Genomic DNA, 25,694 nt, shown 5'->3' on the forward strand with positions numbered 1-25,694 from the left:
TATTGCTAAAGCTCTGTATAGTTGCAACATCCATACACAAATACATATTTAAAACAAACTGCTCAATTCTGAACAGAAGTCCATATGTACATGTTTTTTTTTGTCTACACGCAAACTGCTTTTTAGGTCACTGTAATCCAAGCTTTTGTAAAACTAGACTATAAACCCAAGTAAAGCCTTATGGTGAAGATCTTAAAAAAAATGTATATACAGCTGTTAAAACAAGTCTAGAATTCTGCATTGTTGCGTGTTGATATATAAATGTGCATTTTCTTTAATGGGCTCCTCTGCTGTGTCTGATTTCTCAGCTCCAGATATCAGGGCCCTTCAGGAGACCCCATGTGCCCCCAGTTCCCACCACCACCCAGCCAGGCCTTTCAGCGCATGCCATCTGCCCCGGCAGGACACAGTGGAGCCGGTGGAGGCGTGGGTGGAGGGCCAGGTGGAGGCGGAGGTGGAGGTTATCATCGGCAGCACTCGGACCCCTGCATGCCCTACCTGCAGCAGAGCTTTAAGCAGGAATACATGGACCCGTTGTATGAGAGGGCCGCTCACATGGCAGGGCCTGGGCACGGGGGTGGACCGGGACACGCACCCCACCCACATCACCAACAACATCCACACTCGCACCCCCACCCACACAGGTTCCCACCAGCCCACATGATGGTTAAGCAGGAGCCCACAGACTACACCTACGAACCTGGTGAGTGATAAACTCACTACAGTTTAGTTTAAAATGATAATGCAATAGGAGTGCACTCATAAAGTAGGGGAAATGTATCATTTTCTAATCAACAGAACTGCCAGTGAGAATAATGAGTGTTTTCATGGATATTTTATAGAATCAATCATTTGTCGGAATGCAAAATTACCTTTTATTGTCCACCTGCCAAATGGAAAGTGAATGTTCAAGTACTTCCAGCCTTAATAGATTGTCAATGTCTTTTTGGCAGGTGATTGATGCATATCTATTTTACATTTGCATATTTTACCAGCATTTGGCAACTAAAAGGTGCTTATTCTGTCCTCTGCTTCCGTACAAGAAAGTGACTGGTTGAAGAATAAGAATCAAATCGTATCAGTCATAAACCTAAAGACGTTAGTTTAAAACAGAACCAGCAAATTCTCACGTTTTAGTTGCTTAACACAAGCACATTTTTGGCAGTTGTTATTGATTAAATGTGCAGAACAGTTACTCATTAAGCCACAATTCATTATCTGTAGATCGATAAAATCCATGTGATGAACTAAGGTTACTGAAGGTGTTGCTGAAAAGTCTTCCTCGTGGCAAACAATGAGTTTTGAATTGTGTTGAGGAGAATCAAACAATACGGATACCAGTTTAGATCTCATTTGTGTTCATTAGATCATATTTAAGAGGTTATGTGTGAGTCAACAGAAACTTGACTCACAAGATTATTTATAAGGATTATTTGGCATTACAATGTGCTTTCCAAAAAAGGTTCCTTCTAAGACCAACCTTCCCCTGTGTGCAAAGCTAACTGAAGAACAAAATGTCCAAAAGGCAAACAAACTTCTTCACTGTATCTAGACTCCCACCCGACTCCCTCCCTGCCTCCAAAACTCCTCCTTCAACTCTCTGACACTTTGCAAAGAAAAAGGAAAAAAAAGTATGTTTTTTCTGCTGCAGCTACACTCCTCCCTCCTTCCTTACCCTTTCCCTCCCTCCCTCCCTCCCCCCAGCGCTCTCTGCGAGAGAGGCAGAGGAATTTCATTGAGAAAATGGAGGGCACTGGAAAGACTAGAGTCCCCGGTGGAGTGCTCCAGGGTCTCAGGTTGCACCAGTGGCTTCCTTTTTCTGCAGGCAGATGAACTCATAATGGAAAAATGAGCGTGGCCGCAGTAACCCGAGCCTCTCACTGGCTGGGCTTTGGGAGTGGGTGAGGGGTAGGGGCGGTGGGGGGGTAGCCAGCCAGCGCAGGCGCTTTAAAAACAGGCCCTGCCACTTGAGAGCACAGAAACCAGCTCCTCTGCTTGCCTCTCTGAATTTGAAACAACAACAAGAGAGAAACAGAACTCTCAGTTTACATTGCGTCCTCATTCACTTGTATTAAAGCTGCTATAGGACTTAGAGCAGAACAAGCTTTTGTTGAGTCCCACAGGTCCCACATGTGCACGTTAGTGGATGGCTACAAAGCATCAGAGCTGAAACCATCATACTATGGTCGAAAAGCAACCTAATTCTTCCCACTCTGTGTTTTTACACTCACACCTTTTGATAGGGGGACCGGATAGCTCTGACAATGACTAGCACGACCTTCAGAAAGAAAGATGAATAGAGTACAAAAGGATGTTTTTCTGTAGATAACTACTGGGAGGAGAAAGTTACATTTGGTGGGGTTTCCGTAGCAGTGTCTCTGATATGAGTTTAAGCCTCTGCAGAGGCCGATCAGACTCAGGATCAGAGTTTATCACCCATTCATAGACAGTTATACAACACACCACAAATGTTGTCGAATTAATCCGTCTGGAACATGCCAAAAAAACGTCCATCCTTTCTTAACGGTTACCTCTAGATCTCTCATTGTAAGAATAATGTGTATGTAAGTAGAATGCTTAAAGGAGACCTATCATGCAAAATGCACTTTTGTACGTCTTTTATACATGAATATGTGTCCCCGGTGTTCCAGGGAACTCACCAAGTGTCAGAAAACACAACCCTCTCTATTTTCCTCCATACCCAAATCTCTAAAAAAGGGGCTGCAACGGATCTGATGCAGACTGATCCAGATTTGAACACTTCTATGTCGTCACAGAAGTGGCGCTACGGCTATTGGGCCAACTCTCCACCTATCAGGGGAATGTGGGGTTGGGCCACGGCCGGCCATTGCCGCTCGAAAGCGCTGGAGACGCTGTAGTACATATGCCAGGCCTGTAAGTGGCGCTGTAGTCTGCCACAAAAGCAGCGAAGAAGACTTCCCGCGCATGGTTACCATGGTTACCCTTCTGTTTATTCTCCGCTGTGGCTTTCTTTCTCCCTCCCCGAGGCAAGCGTTTGCTCCCGCTGCTATAATTCAATGCAATCCCTCCCCGTCGAGGCAAGCACTGTAATTCTCTCCGGTTAGTCCACCAGCAGATGACAAACACCCACCTCTCCGCCTCTTCCAAGGAACGAGGGGACCGTGCGGCAGAGTTTCAGTTTCAGTTTCTTTCGCCGGTCAAGATGTCTGTTAAAGTTTAAATCTTCCGGACAAAATTAGAAAAGTGCCGGTCAAAGGTCTTCTTTGTTATTTATTGAGCTTTAAAACAAATGAATAACGACTCTATATAATAAAACACGGAGGACGGAGATCTTTTTTTCTCCCCCTCTTGACTTGATCAGAGCACGGCTTCCCTCTCCTGCAGGGGGGCGTGGTCAGCTGCAGCTCACAGAGATCAGCCCCGTAGACAGCAAACAGCACATAGAGCGAAATGAGGCATGACTAAAATGCATGATCTGTTTGGTATTTTGAAAACAGAAACGTATAAATATACCTTATATAGGTATGGCCCTACAATATATCATTTAAATATAGCATGATAGGTCCACTTTAAATAAAATGATGCATTTGTTAAAAGGGGTTAGTCATGGGATTCCAGGTAGTCTTTAAAAAGACCAATTACGAACATTAGCATGAACCGGAAATCTTAATCCTCCACCATTAAAATGGAGTAATGTAAATGTAATTTGCAGACAGTAGAAAGTATGGCCTCTCTCGGGCAGTTAATTGGATGATATGTGTGTAAGAGCTTTTGAATGCATGCATCCTCTAAACGAAACATTAATACAGTTCATTGAGACATATTGCCATATTGGTTTTTAATGATTATTGTTTATTTTCTGCTGATTTATTGTGTCATTTATACGTTGATGAAACTGTAAACGCATGGGTATATAATGGAGAAACAGCACTGGAGCATACAAAAGAAGTGTATTGACGTAGATGACGAGTTAAAACAACAACATGAGTGGGGGTTTTTTATGGGAACAATGAAAGCAAAAGGCCACAAGTTCACCGCCATATTTTAAAAGCAGGCTTGTGAATGAGACCAGTTTAGTTTCACAGACAAATTGGCATTCCATGGCTTAATCACTGCTATTGTGTCGAATGAAAGACACAAAATGATGATGCCACTCAGTGCACTATTAACCCCGCCGCTCTCACACCCAATCCACGGATCACTCCCTGGTGGAGCCCTGGCAGACATATTATTTACAGTATGATGGAGTGCTGCTTCCCCAGAATGGAGGGTTTGATTTTCCCCAGTGGCATCTTATCACGGTCACAGCGCTGCAGCTGCATTCCCCAGGAGTGAGTCACGGCCGGAGCCAGAGGCAAAGCTGCACCTTTTCACTCTTTATGCCCGTCTCCTTTAAACAGTTGACAGACCGCATAAAAACGGACAAACGCATATAATAATAAGTGTTGCACCTTTATTTTTTAAAGCCAAAAAGACAGACAAACAAGGTTAGCAGAGCAGTCACGATAGGAAGCACTAAGCTTGTCTTTATAACATAAATATGTGTTCCAACTTGCACTGAGGAGGAATGTAAAATCTATTTTGGTGTCAGTCAATAGTACCCAGATAAAGTGCAGACACTGTATACTGTAGCACTTTTCTGTCTGTTGAAGGTGCTTGCTCATGGCCTAAAAATACCAGCAGACAAGAGAAGTGATATGATAAATGCAGCGTTCGTCCTTGCAATGCTCGGAGTGGTCACACACAATACCCATATAATAAGCATACTTTGTCATGCTATTGTTAGCTTAGCAAGGGGGTTTTCATTTACTCAAAAAAGATTAACCTAATGTGGTTATTCTTCAACAATTAACCCATTGTATCACATTTCCACTCTAACAATGTAATTGAAGATCGATACAATCTAATCTAATGTATTGTTTCTGGGATCATTTAGACAGAGGTTATTCAGAGAATGTAAACATGGACAGTTATCCAATGGTTGATGAGATAAACTCAAGCTTTTTATGTTTCTGTTACAGATGTGCCTGGATGTCCCTCTATGTACCACCATACTGAGGGCTACCCCACCCCCCAGCACAGCAATGAAGGTAATCTCATTTTACTAGAACGTAAAATATAGTTTCATACAGTTTTTTTTTCTCCACCAGAAATTGAATTATAGTTGTTTTTCGGTAAAGGTAATCTAAATGACATCAATATTTACCAGCCTCCTCATGGACTCTGGTGTTGTTAGCGATTTGTTTAAGGGTGTGTGTCTTTGGACAGATTTTGTCAACACGTCACAACAGTGCAACCATATTTTACCTATGTGTATTTGACATGAAGCCCCAGTTTTAAGATGGATGTGGTCTAAACAAGGGGGCGGGATACAGGGGGATAGAGAGGGGGAAAGGTTTTGGTGTCACATATGGTGTAATCCCATCATAAAATGGTCTCTAGTTCAATTGCATGTATCCAATCTCCTCTCCAATATGTTATCTACATTGAGCCTGTGTTGGTTAGAGCTCTGCGGTCATTGGCTAACCAGCGTAGAGAGTCTGTGTTTCCATTGGCTAACCAGCGGTGTTTCTGTGTATCCATTGGCAGAGGCCCTCGCCTCACCCCTGCCTCAAGAATCCCTGAATAAACATAACTGCTGGAAAAAGCAACCTTTTCCCCCAGAAAAAATAATATATTCCTTCATTCTCATTGTTTGTTGCACCATTTTGGGAACTTTACATTTTTCTTCACCTATTGCTTTCAGCATGTTAAAGATTTAAACTGAATTCTAAAAGCCCAAAGATATAACAATAAGTTCACTGGCCATGGAAATGTGAAGAAAGATCCTAGTTTCTTCCTATCCCTGTAACTGAACTGCTCATTTCTACTTTTGTGAGTACACACTTATTGGCTATTCATGTGTGAATGAAGTCTTGTATTTTGTTGGGATGTTATTCAAAGATTGGCACGTATCCAAAATGAACAATCCAGTTGCGCTTAGATCAAGGCCTCTAGAAACTCTAACACAACTCTCTCTTTGTCTCCCAGGCTATCTGTTTGAGAACGACTCCCGCGTGGTTCCAGAGAAGTTTGAAGGTGAGCCTGCTGCATCCATAACTCTGCATTCACTCATAGTTTCATTCTTCTTTGTAAAGCGACCTTGGGTCTCATGAAAGGCGCTATATAAATCCAAGCTATTATTATTATTATTATTATTATTATTTGCCCGCTGCAGTCCACTCTGCGAGATGTTGGTTTGATGATTTCAGCTGAGAAACTCTATATACCTGACTATCATCTCATATCGACGTCAGGGATCCTTGTGTAAGAGTTAAAGGTTCTCTGTGTACTCAGCAACTTATTTAGTGTTTTTGGTTCCTCTGCACACACGGTGTATCACTCCTTTGTCACGCCCAGGAGAGAGACAAGCAGTTTCCCATGGTGTTGTTGGTGATTGACGCTAAAGGAGATTGAGTGGAGAGCCTGAGGGTGTCCGCACTGGTTGAACCAGTGAAGTGTGCAACTTTTCTGAGAGCAGTAACTTAGCTGAGCTTCTCAAGTTGCCGTACTTGTGTAAAACAGATCAAGTAACTGGTAAACAACAGAGAACTAATCAGTGTCCATTTACCTACGTAAAGCTTCACCCAGTGTTGTTGATCATTTGTTCTCAGCTTATCACGGGTAGTATGCATCATCTTCTTGCTTTTAAATATCTATGTGCTTTGTGTTACCTTCAGTGTTTTCTCCCGGTGAGTCACAGCTAAGCACACTGCTGCCCTTGTAGTGCTCAATTTGATAAGCTGTAAGCATTTGATTCAGCTTATGTCTGTATGCAAACATGAAACATCAAGATAAGATGACTTAATGATGTACTGGAATTCAAAGACCTCACAGTTAAAAGTAGCTGTTCATAATGTCCTTGTTTGTACATGTAATATAAGAACCACTCAAACCCTCATTTAATGATTGAATCGTAACGGTCGGATGCAGGGTAATGTGCAGAACATGTATCAAATTAACTTTGCTGAAGCTACAAACATGTTTACGTTGCATCAAAAGATTTCAGCCCATTTGAACATGTGTGATCATCGCCCATAATCCTCATCTCCTTTCTCTTTGCTCCAGCTGAGGTGAAGCAGGAGGGCGGCAGTGTTTTTCGCGAGGGCGCACCCTACCAGCGCCGAGGCTCCTTGCAGCTCTGGCAGTTCCTGGTGGCCCTGCTGGACGACCCGAGCAACGCCAACTTCATCGCCTGGACCGGCCGCGGCATGGAGTTCAAACTCATTGAGCCCGAAGAGGTACGTCCAAACCGTTTCTTTAAACTAGAAGATGTTTGTTTGTTCTTTAAGGGTTTCCCCTCTCCTGCAGTGTGTTGTATAGGTTTGTGTGCATGTAAATGGTCTGCAATGGTTTAAATCCCAAAGTTCCCTCCAGATGACTTCACTTCACTTCACTATGTAACATAGTCTTTGGCTACACTCACGCTGCTATTGGCTAGCGCTCCAACACATCCTACGTAATAGGCTAAGGGGCGGGACATCTCTAAGCGGTTGACAAATCACAACAGAGCCGACCAGCAAACCAATCAGAGCAGACTGGGCTCTGGTTTCAGACAGAGGGTGAAAAGAGGTGCTGCAGCACAGGCAGTATAAGAAACATAAAAGAACATTAAAGAATGTAAACATGTCACAGTAGAGACACACAATATATTAAACTGAAATGAGCATAACAGGGCCCACTTAAATGTACAAGTTGTATTTATAGCAAGCATCTAGCAGCCATTAATAGTAGCCTACAGTATTTCTCCTGCACTAGGAGGGTTTCAAAGATGCTTGGCACGTATCAATTCAAAAATGAAAGGTATGTTTGTTTCAAGATATGATGATATTTGTGCACATCCAACAGTATAAGGGCATCTCTAGGTTATATAAGCCTACTAACCCTTTCTATTATAACTGTAATAATGATATCACCTTAATTGTTTGAATTCACCATTTTTAAACGCATCAGCACTATTTTTAGTCCTTCTTACGGGACGGCACAGATAGAGGAGAAGTGTTATCACAACGTTAATATAAATCTGATACGGACAGCACAGGAGTTATTCTCGGAATGAATTTATGTTAGCAGGGTTTTAAGGCGCTACCTAGATTAGAGCGATTTAGAAGTGAGATTTGTCCGCTTTCCTCACAGGTCTACTCTCTGATCCATCTTCCATTAGTCCCCCATTCATTATTCAACACATGAAACGCTGCGTAGGACGCGCTCTATCACAGAATCATCCAACACCCCCGTTCTCGCTCACCTCCTCACATTTCTTACGTCGAGCCATTTCTTTTGGCAATGTTTAAGTCTGTAATTTGATTGGACGTTTCAGCCGGCGTCCATTTAGGTGGGACATAATACGGAGAGGTCTACAGTGTGTTTTCCATTATCTTTTTACTGTACATTAAAAATGAATGGGGTTGGAGTTTTACAAGAGCAATTAGGGCTGAGAGCACACTCAGAGATCAAACAGGGCTGCAGGCTGGATGGCCACTGTGGGATACACCCTGAGTCATGAATCCCCCCCCCCCCCCTCCCCCCCAGCTTTACACTTTACTCCACTATCTTAGATGTTTGTCAACATTATGATCATACACTGTTGTGAAATGATGTGATTTACTCCCCCTTGCCTGTGTGGGGTTGTCAGACACTAATTTCTGATCAGAGTTTAGTGGTCCCTCGTCAGCTGAGAGTTCAGTTTTGGGCTGTGAGTGTATTTCATGGCCTGACGACCAGACCTGACTCTTATTTCACTGCAAACACTGTGGGACTCTGGTTGCATTCAAGTGGTAATGGGTTACATAAAAAGGAAGTGAATCCACATGTGGGGACTCGCCCTGCTCTTGGCATGTTGATGTTGTTGAGTTAAAAGGCAGAGAGGGCACTAGCTTATCACCGAGGACCCCTAGTGGTTTAAGCATAAAATACAGTAACTAGTATCTAGGTAATAGGAAATGCAAGGGGGGGAATACTAAAACAAACGCTCCTTGTCTTTAAAGGTGTCATTTGAGCAATGCTTTATTCTGAAGTCTGTCAAAAGCATGCAAACATCACAAAGCTGAACTTAGCCAGAAGTTTAACCCCATCCATTTCCTCCTTCCTTTCCTCAGGTTGCCCGGCTGTGGGGCATGCAGAAGAACCGTCCAGCCATGAACTACGACAAGCTCAGTCGCTCTCTGCGCTATTACTACGAGAAAGGAATCATGCAGAAGGTACAAACAGAACCATTTCCCGTCTTTTAATTTAAATGTATACAGATTTCTAGATGATAAAGCAGCATTGCTGAGGTGTATCCTCCTTATGTGTTCATAGTCCACCTTTATCCATTTATGGTACCACTTTCCTTCTCTTCTTAACACACCCTTTATAAAGATGTATTCAGTTGAATCATGTACTAATGCTTTATAGATTAGTTCTTAAATATTAATGAGAATTATCTATTGTTGTCGTACTTGCAAAAACAGCAATATGCCTGGTGTGGAAGTTTCTTAAGCATGGCACAAAGGGGTTTTACAACTATCCCCCAAGTTGAAAATGTTAAAGCTGTTTTTTTTTTTATTACCACATTTAAAGGGCATTTAAGCCATTACATACTATACTATAACTTTTGAGGACATTTTAATGTGGTACTTTTAGGCCAGGTTATATAAATATATACGTATATATGAAGAAACTCAAATATATCAATATATATTTAAATAATGAATAACAGAACAGTAAGAACAAGTTCAGAAGATGTCATCGTTACCAAGAAAAGACACTTATGCCTTACTCACAGTGGCGGCGCCAGGGTATGGCTGGGGTAGGCTACAGCCATACCAAGAAATGGCATAGCCCCACCTTAGCCCCACCATGAAAAATGATGTTAAAGTAAGCAAATTAAATTAAATAATAAGCGAAATGCTAAATGTTGAGAACACGGCTTGCGAAAATATACGGGTCGTGTCCACAGCACACAAACTGATCCTGCTGTAACAACAAGTGCACGTTACTGATGCAATATGGTTGAGACCATTCGGGCTTATGCTAGAAGAGGGGTGCAAGGAATAGTCTAAGTAGTGGGGAAGTTTTATACACTAAAGGTGTGGAAATTCTCTGGCGTTATAATATCAGCGCGGCCGCGGTCAGATCAAAATGCCTCCGAATGCAATTTGAATAGACCTACTGCCAATCAGAGCAACTCAACGTTGGATCTGCGTCATGCCTTACTGATTGAGATCAGTCGAAACCGCCATTCAGTATCCCCATTGGATCTTCAACGTGTACTATCATACGTCACGTTCACAGTGATCCCTTTTTATTTACTTCAAGACAAATGTGCCGTTTTATTTCATACAGTTCCATTTTGATTGAGACAGGGAAATAATCTAAACCTCACGCGTGGCGTTTCACTGTCAAGGGGGGCGATATAGCGTGTATGTAATTACATTGCAAATACTGACTTGAGCCCCACCACTGTATGGGTTAGCCCTACCATAGATTACCCAACAAAAATACTCTGGCACCGCCACTGCTTACTCACAATATATATACAATAAATATGTATTACCCAATCCTATGACATTTAAGTGACATGTTAAATGACATAAAATGTCATAAAAAAATAAGCCCCTTCACCTTTTGTGACTGAAATAGACAAGGTCAACTTTTGTACACCAGTGTGTTATTTCGTATGCATTCCTAAAGTACTCATGTCCCTGCTCTTTCTCCAGGTGGCAGGGGAGCGCTATGTTTACAAGTTTGTGTGTGAGCCCGAGGCCCTCATCTCCCTGGCCTTCCCCGACAATCAGCGGCCCAGCCTGAAGGCCGAGTTTGAGCGCTACGTCAACGAGGAGGACACGGTGCCCCTGTCCCACCTGGACGAGGGAGTGCCCTACGCCACAGAACAAGCCCCCCAAAACATGGGCCCCCAGCCCTACTCCAAAGGCTACATGTACTAAAGCCAGCCAGCCCCCACCCTCCCTCCTTTCTCCCCCCTTCAGATATCTTCCTGTTGTATCAACCCATCATCATACACATCCTGAAACCCCATGCACCTCTTGCACATGCCCACCCCATCCACTTGTATATAATAAGGCTATGGTGTTTTTGTTTTAAATTAATCTCATAAGGGATTTTTTGTTTTATTTTGTTTTTAAGAGCTGCATTCCTTTCACATCTGATGCCTATTCAATCCATAAACATGACTGTGGTTGAAGAGATTGCTTAATAAATACTCATAATACCCAAACTGCAGTCCAGGCTCTTTTTTCTGCCTTATGGTATGAGTAACATAACATGTCAAAATGTCATAAACATTTATAGAATAGTATATAAAAGAAAAAGTTATCAAATAAAAGTTATGGTATAGTATGTCATACAAATTGTATACAAATATCGCCGTATAGTATGCCATCCAAATGTTTTAAAAAGCCATTAAGAAGTAAACTATAGTATGTAATAAAAATGTCACAAAAAATCATAGGATTGTATGTCATGTGGGAAATATGTAATGGTAAAGCTTTAAAATTAGGTTATAAAATATTTTCCGACATGCTATGGGGTTGTTTTGGGTTTATTTTAATATTTTCGACAATCTATCGTATGTCATTTTTTCTAATATATTCGACATACTGCAATATTTCGTGATATCTGATATTTTTGTCGTATTATTAGTATGCTGTTTTATCTAATAATTTAAACACATTTTAAACGGTTTTTATTATTTTTTTAATACTTTGCTTTGATTTTTTCGCCATACATTAGTTTTTTTGTGTTATTTTTATACACTGTCATATTTATTGACATTTTGACTATACTAGGCCCTTATGGCTGAAGTTCAGTTGTTCTATAAATCTTTTGCATATTTTCGACATGTTTGCCGTCATATAATATGTTGAAGATATGCAAAGAAAACAGCATAGTATAGTATGTTGAACAAATATCAAAATGTTTACAAAATGTCTACATTTTCTGAAAAAAACGACATCGTATAGTATGTCGAGAATATTTTTTAAAACGACATAGTATTGTATGTCGAAAATATCGAAAATATGCAACAAACGACATATAGTACAACGAAAATATTAAAAAAATATATGCAAAAAGACATAGCATAGTATGTCCAAAATAAATAAAAAAACATAGTATGTCCAAAATACATTTTAAAAAACGACATAGTATTGTATGTCGACATTTTTGTACATGTCTTTTTTGCTGCTTCATGTTATGAGGCAAATGTGGGTAATGTTTAACTTCAACTTGTTCTTGGATACCCCCTTTAACCCTACTTATAAGTGAGGACTGGATTTTGGAATTTAATGGAAAGCATAAACAAACTGATCGTAATAATGACTAAACTTCTTAAATGTTACGACAAATAGCTACTTTGCTTACCTACTGAGAGTTATGTGAGCATTTGTATACCTGTCTGTGCAGAACATGAAGCTATTGCTGGCAGCCAATTAGCTTAGCATAGCATAAAGGCAAGAGGCTCCCTGGATTTTGTTAGCGTTTGGCTAGCCGTTTATAATCTTTGTGCAAAACTAAGCTAATCAGCAGATTATATTTACTGTACAGACAAAAAGAGGTATATTTCTTAAAATGTATATTCCATTAATCAAAACAGCTTTGAATAAATAATTCAATTAAGAGGCAAAAGCAATTAAAAGTGCATCCAGTGTTTATCTACAATTACGAAAAACAATTATCAATATTGCAATTTCTTAACAATAACATTTATCACCCTAATGTCACCCTAATAGAAAATGCAATACAGGAAGTGTTGACCAATTTAAGACAAGGATATCAAGGCTAAATAAAGCATTACTGAATGAATATAAAATTCTAATCCAAGAAAAGGCCATTTTGGAAAAGCAATATTAAGTCTATTTCTCAGTCAGTATCAACTACACAGATTGTCCACATGAAATAATAATGTGAGGCACAGGAAGTATTCAGCGTCGTCTGAAGGCGCGGGAGATTCTCCAGGCGTTGGGCTCCTCGTAGCGGTTGTACAGAGGCTCCAGTTTCAGCTGCTTCTTCTGCCGGCTGAGGCGATGAGGGTCGGCCACTCTGTAGAACGCTGGGGCGAACTCCACCAGCCAGCGGGGGTCGATGGTGGTCACCTCCCGCATGTACTCCTTGGTCGTCAGCACCAACTCATGGTACACAAGCCTGAAGGAAGCATGATTAGGAAAATACACTTAGCATTTACTAGTTTTGTTTTATTGTAAAATACTTTCAGTGTTTATCTACAACATTATTGTAAAATGCCTCGTCTTTTATGCTGCTGCAACAAAAACAATTTCCCAAATTGGGATCAATAAAGTACCATCTTATCTTATCTTATCTTAGGGCTGCAGCTTATAATTCATTTTAAATCACCAAAATAACTAAAACAGTCTTTCAAAGATTCTGCAAAAATGTGACTTTTCTTTGGCAAATCAACAAAAATACGCTGCTTCCAGTTCTTCTCTACTTTGAAGTGTATGTTTGTTCATCATAATACTGAACATCAATGGGTTTTTTGGATAGGTAACTCATTTAAAGACGTCACCTTTGGCTCTAAAAACCTTCAATACTAATCATTTGTTGTGATGACAAATTATTTTTACTAGATACAGTGATTCAAACATAGACAAACCTCCCAGAAAAAAAGAGCAAAATCCAGAAATTCTACTTGATAAATTAATTAAAATAACGGATTCATTTAAGAACAAAAAATGTCAGCAATAATAACGAGTAATCCAAGGTCTAAGTAAGGACCAGATGATGTTTGTGATGTATTTTAGATTTCTGGGATCAGCCCTGCAGGACTCACCACTCAGGCTGTCGGTTGAAGAGGGTGCTGGAGGGGTGGAGGTACACCACCTGCTGGTCGATCAGGGTACGGTAGCCATCATGGGGGTGCTTCCTGGCACTGTTCCTGAAGTAACCGCTGCAGATGGCTTTCTGGACCCGCACTGTAGCTTTTCCACAAGATACCACGTCCAGCTTGTGTCTGAGGAATATTTAGTGTTAATATTTTAATACAACACTCAAAATGTGTATTCTGTATTCACAAAACATTATGGAAGGATTATGTTGATTGAGGTTAAACATGTGTGACTTTTACATAATTTTAGATAAATTGCTGCCTAATAACTACTATGATTACATCTAAAGTCAGTGTTACCCAACATCTCATTTAAAACATCCTTGAAATACACATAGAACTTGAACTGAAAAAATTTGACAAAACAAGACGTTGATGCCAATGCTATTTCCAGCATTTCATAGGCCAACTGATTGATTGTAACATGAACTGCTAGTTGCAGCCTTAGCTGAGGTGCATATGTACCGGTCCATGATGCTCAGCATCTGCTTGCGGATGTCCTGGGCTCTCTTTAAGGAGCGAGCCTGGACGAAGTTCTCGAAACACCAGGGGTTGGAGAACTTGTTGTTCTTCCAGGAGTTGTAGACAGACAGCAGGGTCAGGTGGTCTCCCTCCAGCTGGAAGAACTTTGTCTTTTTCTGGTCAGCCTGGGCCTGTTTGTCCTGAAAATGTAAAGATATTGAATTTAGTTTTTATATTTATTTTGAAAAAACAGTGATTCTGAAACGTGTCTTGGTCTAAAGCATGTTTTAACCTTGAAATGTGAGGCAAAAGTAGTTATTGGTAAGTCTAGCCTTATCTGGCTTGTACCCGTGGTGTGTGTTAGCCACATACCTTAGGTCTGTAGAAGATGTTCTGCACAGACAGCATGGAGACAATGGTGAGCATCTCTTCACTGCAGCCCAGATGGACGGACATGATCAACATCTTACACAGCATGGGCTCCAGAGGAAACTCTGCCATCTGAACCACAGAGACATTGGTCAAACAAATACAGACAGTAAACAAAGTAAACAGAAGATCAAACCAAAATGTGTAGACAAACATATGAAACCTTAGGTATTAAATCAAATAAAATCTAACTGTATTATAGCCCCAAAAGGCCTCAAAGGGCTGTACAAAGCAAACAAAAACAAAGTCAAAAACAAAATACAAACTTCATAGCATAAAAATTATAAAAACATTATACATCAACATAAGTATTGCCATGTGATAAAAGCATGTGACTGAAGTGATGGTAATGTTGAACGGAAACTAGGTGATGGAAATTAGTTTACAAGGAAGACAGATGCGAAGAGATGGGTTTTGAGTTTGCTTTTAAAGGAGTCAACGAAAATAGCTTCGCGGATCGGAAATGGAAGACGATTCCAAAGGAGAGGTGCTCGGAATGAAAAGGCTCTGCCACCTACGGATGATTTTTGAATTCTGGGGATGGAAAGGAGACTTGCATTATGTGATCGTGGGAGCCTGGTAGATATTCGCGGGGTAATTAATGATGACAGATACAGAGGTGCTAGTCCATGTACGATTTTAAAGGTTAATAGTAAAATCTTGACGTCAGATCTTATGTGAATCGGTAGCCAATGCAATGAAATGAGAACAGGGGTGATCACATGTTCTGGTTCTGGTTAATATTCTGCCAGCTGTGTTTTGAACCAGTTGTAGTTTGGCGGTGGTTGATTTTGGTAGCCCGGAGAAAAGTGAATTGCAGTAGTCCAACCGAGATGAAACAAAAGCATGGATTCAAGTTTCAGCATCGGCTAGGGAAAGCATCGGACGAATCTTTGAAATGTTTTTGTGATGTTAGTAATGTGATTTTTTAAAATACCAGATCTGGATCGAATACAACTCCAAGATTTTGATCAACGGACTTTGTGGATGGTTGAACCAGCTATGTTCAGGCTGAGGTCGCAGAATTTGTCCCTGATATGTTGTGGACCAAGAAGTAACATTTCAGTTTTTTCTGTGTTTAATTGGAGGAAGTTTGATGACATCCATAGTTTGATTTCTTTTATGCAATTTTCAAGTTGTGTCAGTTGATGAGAGTTGTCCGGCTTAATAGAAATGTACAGTTGAGTATCATCTGCATAAAAATGGGATCCTAATTGATATTTATTAATCAGTAAACCGAGAGGAAGCATGTAGATGGAAAAAAGGATGGGGCCAAGCACAGAGCCTTGGGGGACACCATAGTTCACTATTTTATGTTCTGAAGAGCAGTTTTTGTAGAGAACAAAATGAGATCTCCTGGTTAAGTAAGATTTTACTCAGTCTTTACGAGCACTTCTTGCACAAATCATACAAGTAAATACATCTGTATCATTAAATAACTGCCATTTCAAGGTTTTATCTTATAAAAGATAAAGGAAATAGATTTTCCTATTGTCCTCACCCTTCTTCCCAGCCGTGTGAGTAAGCCTTCATCATCCAGCGCTCCCAGAGTGTACAGCTGCTCCATGGCGATGATCAGCGTCTCCATGGGAGGGGGGTCCATGAAGTCAAAAGCCAGGAGGTCGTTGATGCCCATGGCCTGGAGAGAGAAGGACATAACAAAATAGAAATATAATCGTATGTCTAAAAGAAAATAATAATAATCAGGCAACATAGATGACCACATCTATAGTCCAGTAGGAGGGCTCTAGAGAATTTGGGGCATCATAAATGAATTTGGTGCATCATAAATGACTTTTTTACTAAATTAATGAAGCAAACATTTTTAAGATTAGTTAATAAATGTTTAACACATAATAACTTGTGATACTGTATGGAATAGTATTAATATTATTGAGACTAGGAAGTTGTATTGTAATAGATTATAAAGGTGCACCTGAAGAAGCTACCACTGGGTGTATGTACTGTATATTAATATTTAATATACATTATTAATAAAAAAAGTTGAAGGACCCTGCATTATGTGTAAGACCCATCCATCAGCCTATTGTTTATAGCTAGTCAAAAGCATCAATAAGACACTTATAATTCAATAATTTACTTACAGAATGTTTAATGTTGTTTTATCAGTAATGTATCAAAACCACAAATGCAGTTGGACAGAGGAAGATATTATTATTTTAATCTCAGTGCATTACCTTCAGAGAGAGCACCGTGCTGGCTAAGCTGGTTCTCTGGATCTCCGGCACGTTGGTGGTCAGCATCTCGTCTCTGTAGGCCCTCTCAGTGTAGAGCCGGTAACACTTCCCCGGACCCGTCCTGCCCGCCCGCCCGGACCGCTGCTTGGCCTGCGCCTGGAAACAGATCCAGAGTGTGTAGGGAATTAGTTTAAAAGATAAGAACACTGAGGTTACCAAGTAGGACATATGTACAATTTTGACTTCAAGTTTATAAGAATTCAGGTAAAAATGGATGAACCTGTGATATGGGAGTCACAACAAGCTGGTCGATGCCGGTCTTTGAGTTATAAATGATCTGTTTAACAAAGCCAGGGTCCACCACGTAGTAGATTCCATGGATAGTAAGAGATGTCTCTGCAATGTTAGTGGCAATGATGACCTGGTGGTAAAGAAAGTACGAGGTTAAGAAATAATTTAGTCTTCCAGGTATATGATGTGTTCTTTGCTTTTAAATTGAATACAAAATGAAACCTACTTATAAAATATCAGTTTCAATCAATAAATTGCCCAACAGTCACATCTTTACTCTTATCCGGAGCAGATTATTACCTTTCTGCTGCCGGGGGGTGCGGGGTCAAAGATCCTGGTCTGCATCTCACTGGGCAGGGCAGAATAAACTGGCAGAATGATCAGGTCAGGAACATTCGGCCCCAGGGACTTCATTCTCTCGTACAGGATCTCACAAGCAGTGTCGATCTCTTCCTGTCCCGTCAGAAACACCAGGAGGTCCCCTGGATAAAGAACAGAGAAGGGAACGTTAAATTAACATTAAAGCTTATTCATGTTCGTGTAAGGAAAATAGTTTGTGACAGGATCGTACCTGGAGGTTCAGTCAGATGGATCTGCATGACAGTGATGAGACTGGCATCCAGGTAGTCCGTCTCAGGCTCCTTGCAGTACAGAACCTCCACTGGGAACGTTCTTCCTGGGATGGTGAAGATGGGCGCTTCACAGAAATACTGAGAGAACTTCACAGCATCCAGTGTAGCAGAGGACACAATCAGCTTCAGCTCTTTGCGCTTTTGTATGGTCTGAAAGAGACATGGGAAGTTATTGTGTGGGTATAGATTTGCTATTCTTTAAAAAATATCCATGGTTTGTAGAATGTAAAATACCTTCTTGAGAAGACCAAAGAGCACATCAGTGTGGATTGTTCTCTCATGGGCCTCATCCAGCATGATGAGGGTATACTGACTCATGTCTGGGTCCAGCAGACACTCCCTCTGCAGCATGCCGTGGGTCATGTACTTGATCACTGTTTCAATACTGGTGCAGTCCTCAAATCGAATGGTGTAACCAACCTAAAAATAATAATTAAAAAATATATATGAGTTGCTAAGAATTTATTTTACATATTAAAAATAGTTCCTGATTGTTGTTGTGTTAGTGTTGGAGATATTGGCCGTGGAGAGGTCTTCCTTCTCTCATTATAATGGCACTAGATGGCACTCTGTGGTGCTCAAAGCGCCCCAAAAAATTCATTTGAAGAACTCATACTTAATGTGTTTTTCCAGAATTAATCACTTTATATATATAATATGTATTCTACAAAACATGTAGGAAGCAGGGCCTATTTTCCATACCACCGCACAACTAAGTTAACATTTAGGGCGTCCTCTGCTGAGCTGTAATGTTAGCTAGCCGAGTAGATGCACGCTTTCTTCTACAGTTGGCGGGTGTCTTTTGGTAGAAAGAAAATAGTTCCTACATGAAACAGCTCACATCAAGGTCTGTGGATTATATTGGGAAACTGGGTGATTTTTTCCGAAACAGTTTTTTGTACACAAACCAGTTGTCGTGCAGTTCAACTATATTGAAAATAAAGGCAGACATCTGTACAGCTTATATCTCCAACACTCTGCAACTCACAGCAAAACTATCTAGATTGATAAATAGTACTAGTCAGGTGAAAGGATGAAATATATTTAATTAAACTGCCCTTTTTAGAACATCACTGACCTCTTGGCCTAGACGGCAGCCGTACTCCTCAGAGACCCTCTTGGCCACGGACATGGCGGCCACACGGCGGGGCTGCGTGCAGCCGATCTTCCCCCGGGCGGTGTAGCCGGCCTCCGCCAGGTACTGAGTGATCTGTGTGGTCTTACCAGACCCTGTTTCTCCGACTACAATTAAGATCTGATTGTCGTGGACAGCCTGTAAAGAGGAACAAATGATTGGTACGGTATTAAATAATAACTGCTGTAATTAAACATGTTTGTATTGATTGCTCATGTGTGGCACTTTTAGACGTCTTTCAAAAGCCCAACTTTCTCATTCAGTTTCCCAATCATTGACTACCACGGTTCTTACCTGAACAAGCTGTTCCTTGAGCTTGTAAATAGGCAGACTCTCTCTCTGCTGCAGGATGGAGAGCTCTGTCTTCTGGCCGTACGACGCCTGGTTCCCTCCGAAGGCATGTCTTTTCCACTCTGGAAGATCAGCAGGCATAGCGCCGATGCCTCTCATGTTGGCAGCAATCTGCCTTCCTAAATCTGGACAGGAGAGGAAGAGGGACTGATGTTAAGTTACCGGCAAGACCCTACTGTATTGTTTAATCAAGATGAACTGCAATGATAATAAACTTGTAACAAGCTTTTTTCTTTATTAGACGATGAGTCAGAGGTAGTGAGCAGAGCTGGAAGGAACTTGTTAGCCGACGTCCCCTCAGGCTATGAGAGACAGAGTCACAGTGCATTACTGCTTTGTGTGCCAGCGTAGACTCATGTGGAAGCTAGATAATCATCTCCAGCCATGCCATGGTAACAATGTCACAGTGCAGTAGGCCTGGCAAGGCAGATTTAATTTCCTACATTTTAAATCTCTGACTCAGCACGAATTGGTTTCGTCCGGTTAAATGTGTGGTCCACTGATGCTCGTAGATCGTACAGACAGGGCTACACACATTGTGTTTGCTGAATCATTACATGTGTATTGCTTACAATCAGGCATCGGGTCGACCCAGTTCTTGTGCAGGCCGGTGGGGATGGAGTCCAGCTCTGCAGCGCGGGCCGACTGCTTCAGCTCTCTCCTCTCCTTAGCCAGGGCGCTCTGCATCATGGCCGCCTGCGAGAGGGAGCCGTCGGGATTCTGAGGGACAGAATAAAAACAGTGGTCGGTGTGATAGAGAAACAAATACAACAATCTTTTAAAACTGCATCGTATGTTAAAGCACCAACATACAAATCCAAATGTACTCATAGGCATCTAATCTATTATTTAAAATAAATCCTCATCAGCATCATCCAACTACAGAGCCACCAGTCAAACCAAGGATACATATAGTCAAGTAGAGTGACAGCAGCAGTAGATTAGCACTGCAGTGCAGATAGGCATGTGTTTCAGTGCACCCTCTGCAGGCAATGAAAGTAATTGCTACTGCAATCTGAAACTGCATTTTTCATTTTCTTTAAAGTCGCCGTTAAAGGTGGGGTAGGTAATTTTGGAGAAACCGGCTCGAGTGCGCTAGAATTTGAAAATACACAACCGGAAAGAATCTGCCACTTCCTTACAGAGCCCCTCCTCCAACACACACGAACGCGCACATGACCAATGAGGGCACAAGATAAGTTTGTGCACAGATGGAAGGCTGACAGGCAGGTAGGCCATCCAGTTATTTTAGCCGGGCCGGCTCAGATGATTGGTCGTACTTTTTACAGTACTACGGCTTCCACAGATGAAATGTTGTAATATATTCATTGCTATCGGGATGTTAAGAGCATTCCATGGAATATAACAAAAAGTGTTTCTGAAGTGAATTACATACCCCACCTTTAAGTGTTTTTTTTATTGTATATTTTACATTTGAATGCTTACATTTTAAAATGTACTCTGGTGTTCTTATAGGAATTAATTGAGTGTCACAATATTATTTTCCACTTTCACAAATGCCATATTGTTTAAATAATGCCACAAACATGTATATTTTTTCTGGGTGAAATTAATATTATTTTGTTCTTACAGTCTAGTAAATGATTAGAACATTGATGTTGATGCACTGCACCAAACACACAATAAAGCAACAATGGCACTAGTAGAAACCAAGAATATACGATGTATTCGCCCCATAAAGTAACCTCAGCAAATTGCTTAATTTTGTGGGAAATAGTTCAAACCACAATTTTGAGCCTGGTATAATAAAGTGTATGATTTGGTGCTTTAATTGCTGTGGGATAGAAAAATACATACCTTTACTATCCTCACGGGGCTCATATTGGCGCCCCATTTCGTCTGTCCCCTCAGGAAGGGGGGTTCGTCATCCACCAGATCAATCTCCAGCTCTTGATCTTGTTGAGGGAATAATTGCAGGGAAACATTATCATGCTGTCTAACTGTCCTTTCACAGAAACTTGAGAAAAAGGTCTTCAGTTTTACCTTCATCTTCATCTATTTTGGGAAGGATCCCCGTCTCTTCGTCAAATTCCGGGAACTCTTCTTTAGGAAGTACGTTGGCTGCAATCATCTAAACGGGAGGAAAGCATTTTATAGTGAATGTTTAGAGAAACAGCCAAGAAAAAAAAAATCTGTTGCAGATGTTTTCAATGAATACCTGTTTAATTTCCCATTTCTCAAGGTCAGTTATCTTGGCGAGGCGTTTGCGTTCCATGGGGTTTTCATCTATGTCCAGCACGATGGCCTCCACAGGGCGGTCGGGGTTCCTCAGGGCCTCCTCTCCGACCACAGGGTCCAGGTTTCTTCTCCGGTTGGGGTTCAGGTCCTCCCCGGTCCCCTGGTCCACATCCTGGCAACATGTCAAACATTATTAAAATGTTTCTGACCAATTATTGTATTGTATGCAAATACATTTATGTTTTAGTTTAGCAAACTAAGTTTCTCATTGAAATTAGCAGCTTCCAGAAAATGTAATCTAAATTTCAATAACCATAAATCATTGTACTAAACATTTTATTGTATTACATTGTCTAAAAGAGGAGAACAATGCATGATTTATGATCACATTTAGAAACTAACTTATCTAAAGAAAAAACAATATTATATTACTCTAAAAAGTAGTGTAGGGGAAAAGAACAGACAGGACATAGTGATAGGATTTCATTTCTTCACACATTATTTTCTCACCGTTTCCATTTTGGTAAATGGATTTCTCCATACAGCACATCATACCAACAATATATATTTGTCTTACCCTGTTGCACACGACTCACCTTCATGCTAAGGCTGGCTTTGGTTCCAGTGAAGGACAGGACTTTAGCCTTCACCTTTTGGCCTTTGGTAACAACATCAGCGACATTGGCTATCCGTCCTTCTTTGCGCAGCTCTGAGATGTGCACCAGGCCCTCCCAGCGTTTCCTGCACAGTTACACAATATAACCTTAATGTTTCTGTTTTGACAACTAAAGTGCCATATGGTGAAAGGTATAAAAATATAGCGAATAATCCAAAGACTGATCAAAACAATCAAAACTGAGATTTAAAGAAGAGCTAAAGAAAATGTAGAAGAACATAATTTAAAAAAATACTATACAATTGCTAGTCTATATTCTATGTTTCAAAAACATTGGTGGTGTGCATTGGTTTGCATTGCTGTATTAAAAACATGTATCTGACTGACCTGAGGCCCTCTAGCTGCACAAAACAGCCAAACTGCATAATACTGCTGATTTTTCCGTTGTAGATGTCGCCCACAACAGGCTCCTCTGGTGGAGGCCGATCTACAGCTGTATCTCGCAAGCGAGAGTCTTTCTGGTTGTTGTTGTCTTCGTCTTTCTGAGGGCTCGGAGGATTGTCACTCCATCGACGTTTCCTTTTTGGTTTTGGGATTGTTTCTCCGTCAGGCGAACGACTGCGATGACCACCAACTTGTCTGTCTGTGTTTTGACCTCCGTCACTGTGCAACTTTTGGTCTGACCTGAGGAGCAAATGAGGAAAAGAGAAGTACAATTTTATACTTTAACGTTGATAATGTGCTGTGGTTATTAAGAGATAATTCAATGTTTTGTCAGTGAGAGCTTATTATTTTCAAAATGGCACAACACTTTATTAAATTACCCATTATCAGAGCTCGTTCCACAGAAGTTAGGCATGAGCATCTCCAGCTCCTTCATGGCGGCTGCTGCTACCTGCTCATCGCCTCTAGCTGTGTTGCGGGGTGGAATCTGATGAAGAAGTAACATTTAGTTACTATTTTCCAACTGAAAAACGGCTATATTTTACATTAGATGTTTGCTAGAAGCCATAAAGGTTTAAAGCACAATGCTCTACTTTTCTGTCATCATTTTTTTTTTTAAAGAAGCCATACCCTCCACACAGGATCATCTGGTTTACAAAGAGCGGGATATTTCTCTTTCAACTCGTCCTTTTCACCCCTTGGCTGATGAGCTTCAGTCATACGAGAGAAGAGAAGTGCTTCGTTAAACACGAAAGAGTTTAACATTACACTAATAGCTATTAAACATGAATACATAAAATAAATGTCTGTACCATTACTTGTAGATGGTGAAGACTGCATAGTTTGAATAAGTCGAAGTAAATTGGCAATAAAGGTTTCCTGAAATTAGAAAATGGGTTTAGTAAGAGCATATTATTTACAAACCCTAAAAAAAGTGTTTGTTTAACTGCAAACTTACTGTAAAGTCAGCTCCATTTTCACACAGAGCTGTCTTAAATTCCTCAAAGGTTGTGTGTTTTTCGGCGAGGTTGATGATAAATTCAGCTGTAAAACATAAACTGTTGTTTAGCTTTGATGCTAACTTGGGCAGTAACAACTGATTCTTATTCGCTATGGCAACTTATGAGCTAGCTCTGTAACAAGAAAACAATGCTGTTATGTAGCTTTACGTTACCCAGGTCTTTCTCGCATATTCCCAGATGATTCTCCAACTCCGTGCACACTTTTGACACCAAAGATAAATACTCAAGACGTTTTATTTCGTCTAAAGCAGCCATGTTTCATGTTTATTTAGACTTGAGCAGGAAGTGGTTCTTCTTCTTTAGTTTGAGCTCAAAAGACAGTTGCTGCCGCCTAGCGGCCGAGGCCGGTAACAGCACGTACAGTTGTTTGTTTGTAGCCTTTATTTAACCAGGTTAAAAAATCCCATTGAGATCAACGATCTCTTTTTCAAGGGAGACCTGCGGTACATTTAGTTACACATATAAAAACAAACAGAAAACAAAAGGACATCACAACATAATTACAGGGGTATACATTAGCAACCTATTTACATTTACAGGTATCCAATAACATTTCATCCAGCCGTGCTTTAAAACGATGCAAGGGAATCAAAATGCTCAGTTTCAATATTTTTTGCATGGTGTTCCAAGCCAGAGGAGCAGCGCACATAAAAGCTTTAGTACCTAAAACAGTCCTAGCACTTGGCACATGTAATAAAAACACATCCTGGGATCTCAGGCAATAGCTACTTGCCACTCTCCGTGAGATCAAAGAGCATATATATATATAAGTCGGTAGTTTACCCAGCATGGCTTTATATATGAATATGTACCAATGACTGAGCCTCCGACCAGTAAGTGAAGGCAGACCTGCCTTGGCATACAGGGTACAGTGATGAGTAAGTACTTTACAGTTAGTAACAAATCTCAGAGCACTGTGATAGGCGGCATCTAACCTTTCCAGGCAATGGGCAGGTGCATTCATATAGATCAAATCACCATAGTCTAGCACAGGTAAAAAGGTCACAGTGACTAGCCTTTTCCTGGCTTCAAAAGAGAAACAGGACTTGTTTCTGAAAAAGAAACCTAGTCTAACCCTCAGCTTTTTAAGCAGATTAGTGACCTGCAGTTTAAAAGTAAGACAATCATCAAGCCAGATACCAAGGTATTTATAACAGCTAACCACTTGGAGTACTTGTCCTTGCATAGTCACAATATCCAAAGCAGTCTCTGGAGTCTTTTTAGCTTTAGAAAAGAGCATTACCTTGGTTTTCTCAACATTTAAAAGAAGCTTTAGTTCAGAGAGCTGAGTCTGAATAATGTTAAAAACAGCCTGTAATGTAACAACCGCCTCCTTAATGGAGGGACCTGCACAGTACATCACGGTGTCATCCGCATAAAAATGCAAAGTAGCTTCATCCACATTTTCACCTAAACTATTGATGTATATGGAGAATAAAAGTGGACCTAAAACAGAACCTTGAGGAACACCATTAGCAATGTTCAACCACTCAGAAGACAGCCCATCAAAGTGAACACATTGGGACCTTTCAGAGAGGTAGTTCACAAACCACCCCACTGCATGGCTGGATAAGCCAATACTGAGTAGCCTCTGCTTTAAGATGCGATGATCGACGGTATCAAACGCTTTGGAAAGGTCAATAAATAGAGCTGCACAACTCTGCTTTTTATCTAAAATACTTGTAATGTCATTCACCACTTTCATTGTGGCAGTGATGGTGCTATGTTGCTTTCTGAAACCTGACTGATGTTTAGACAGGATGTCATTGTTACATAAAAAACTCCTTTACCTGTTCACTCACTAGGCGTTCAAGAACCTTAGCCAGAACTGACAATTTCGAGATTGGCCTATTTAAAACAGTTGCCTCCCCTCCTTTTAGTAGTGGCAGGACATACGCTGACTTCCATACTTTAGGAATTGTGTTTGTGCTGAGGAGTTAACAGTACAAGTACATTGTTGATGTACTTTATTGTGTTTCAGTTTTTATACGTCCACTCCACAAAATGTATTTCATTAGTTACTAGTGACCTTACAGATTCAGATTTTTAAT

General features: G+C 40.8%; 2 protein-coding genes across 3 annotated transcripts in view; one reads left to right on the forward strand and one right to left on the reverse strand.

The window, feature by feature from the left end:
- etv4 (ETS variant transcription factor 4) overlaps positions 1–11,239 on the forward strand; it is a 34,368-nt gene extending 23,129 nt beyond the window's left edge. For both annotated transcript variants that reach the window (XM_034119082.1, XM_034119081.1), the window contains 6 exons: positions 309–703; positions 5,004–5,072; positions 6,013–6,060; positions 7,090–7,262; positions 9,120–9,221; positions 10,722–11,239. In XM_034119082.1, coding sequence (XP_033974973.1) covers positions 309–703; positions 5,004–5,072; positions 6,013–6,060; positions 7,090–7,262; positions 9,120–9,221; positions 10,722–10,949 — 1,015 coding nt within the window. In that variant the 3' untranslated portion in view covers positions 10,950–11,239. The remainder of the gene's footprint in view (positions 1–308; positions 704–5,003; positions 5,073–6,012; positions 6,061–7,089; positions 7,263–9,119; positions 9,222–10,721) is intronic.
- Positions 11,240–12,652: 1,413 nt separating this feature from the next.
- LOC117473490 (ATP-dependent RNA helicase DHX8-like) lies at positions 12,653–23,914 on the reverse strand. The gene is made up of 23 exons (XM_034119080.1): positions 23,796–23,914; positions 23,580–23,665; positions 23,434–23,500; positions 23,252–23,331; positions 23,002–23,108; positions 22,565–22,861; positions 22,158–22,302; positions 21,542–21,733; positions 21,367–21,454; positions 21,181–21,278; positions 19,935–20,082; positions 19,306–19,487; positions 18,955–19,149; positions 18,111–18,296; positions 17,816–18,026; positions 17,545–17,726; positions 17,234–17,374; positions 16,954–17,109; positions 16,257–16,394; positions 14,699–14,827; positions 14,330–14,526; positions 13,811–13,990; positions 12,653–13,164 (listed from the first exon to the last, which is right to left on the reverse strand). The coding sequence occupies exons 1-23, from the start codon at positions 23,896–23,898 to the stop codon at positions 12,945–12,947; spliced, it is 3,528 nt and encodes a 1,175-aa protein (XP_033974971.1). The 5' UTR covers positions 23,899–23,914; the 3' UTR covers positions 12,653–12,944.
- Between the last annotated feature and the right edge of the window lie 1,780 nt (positions 23,915–25,694).

Source organism: Trematomus bernacchii, unplaced genomic scaffold (assembly GCF_902827165.1).
Source record: "Trematomus bernacchii unplaced genomic scaffold, fTreBer1.1, whole genome shotgun sequence".
NCBI lineage: Eukaryota > Metazoa > Chordata > Actinopteri > Perciformes > Nototheniidae > Trematomus > Trematomus bernacchii.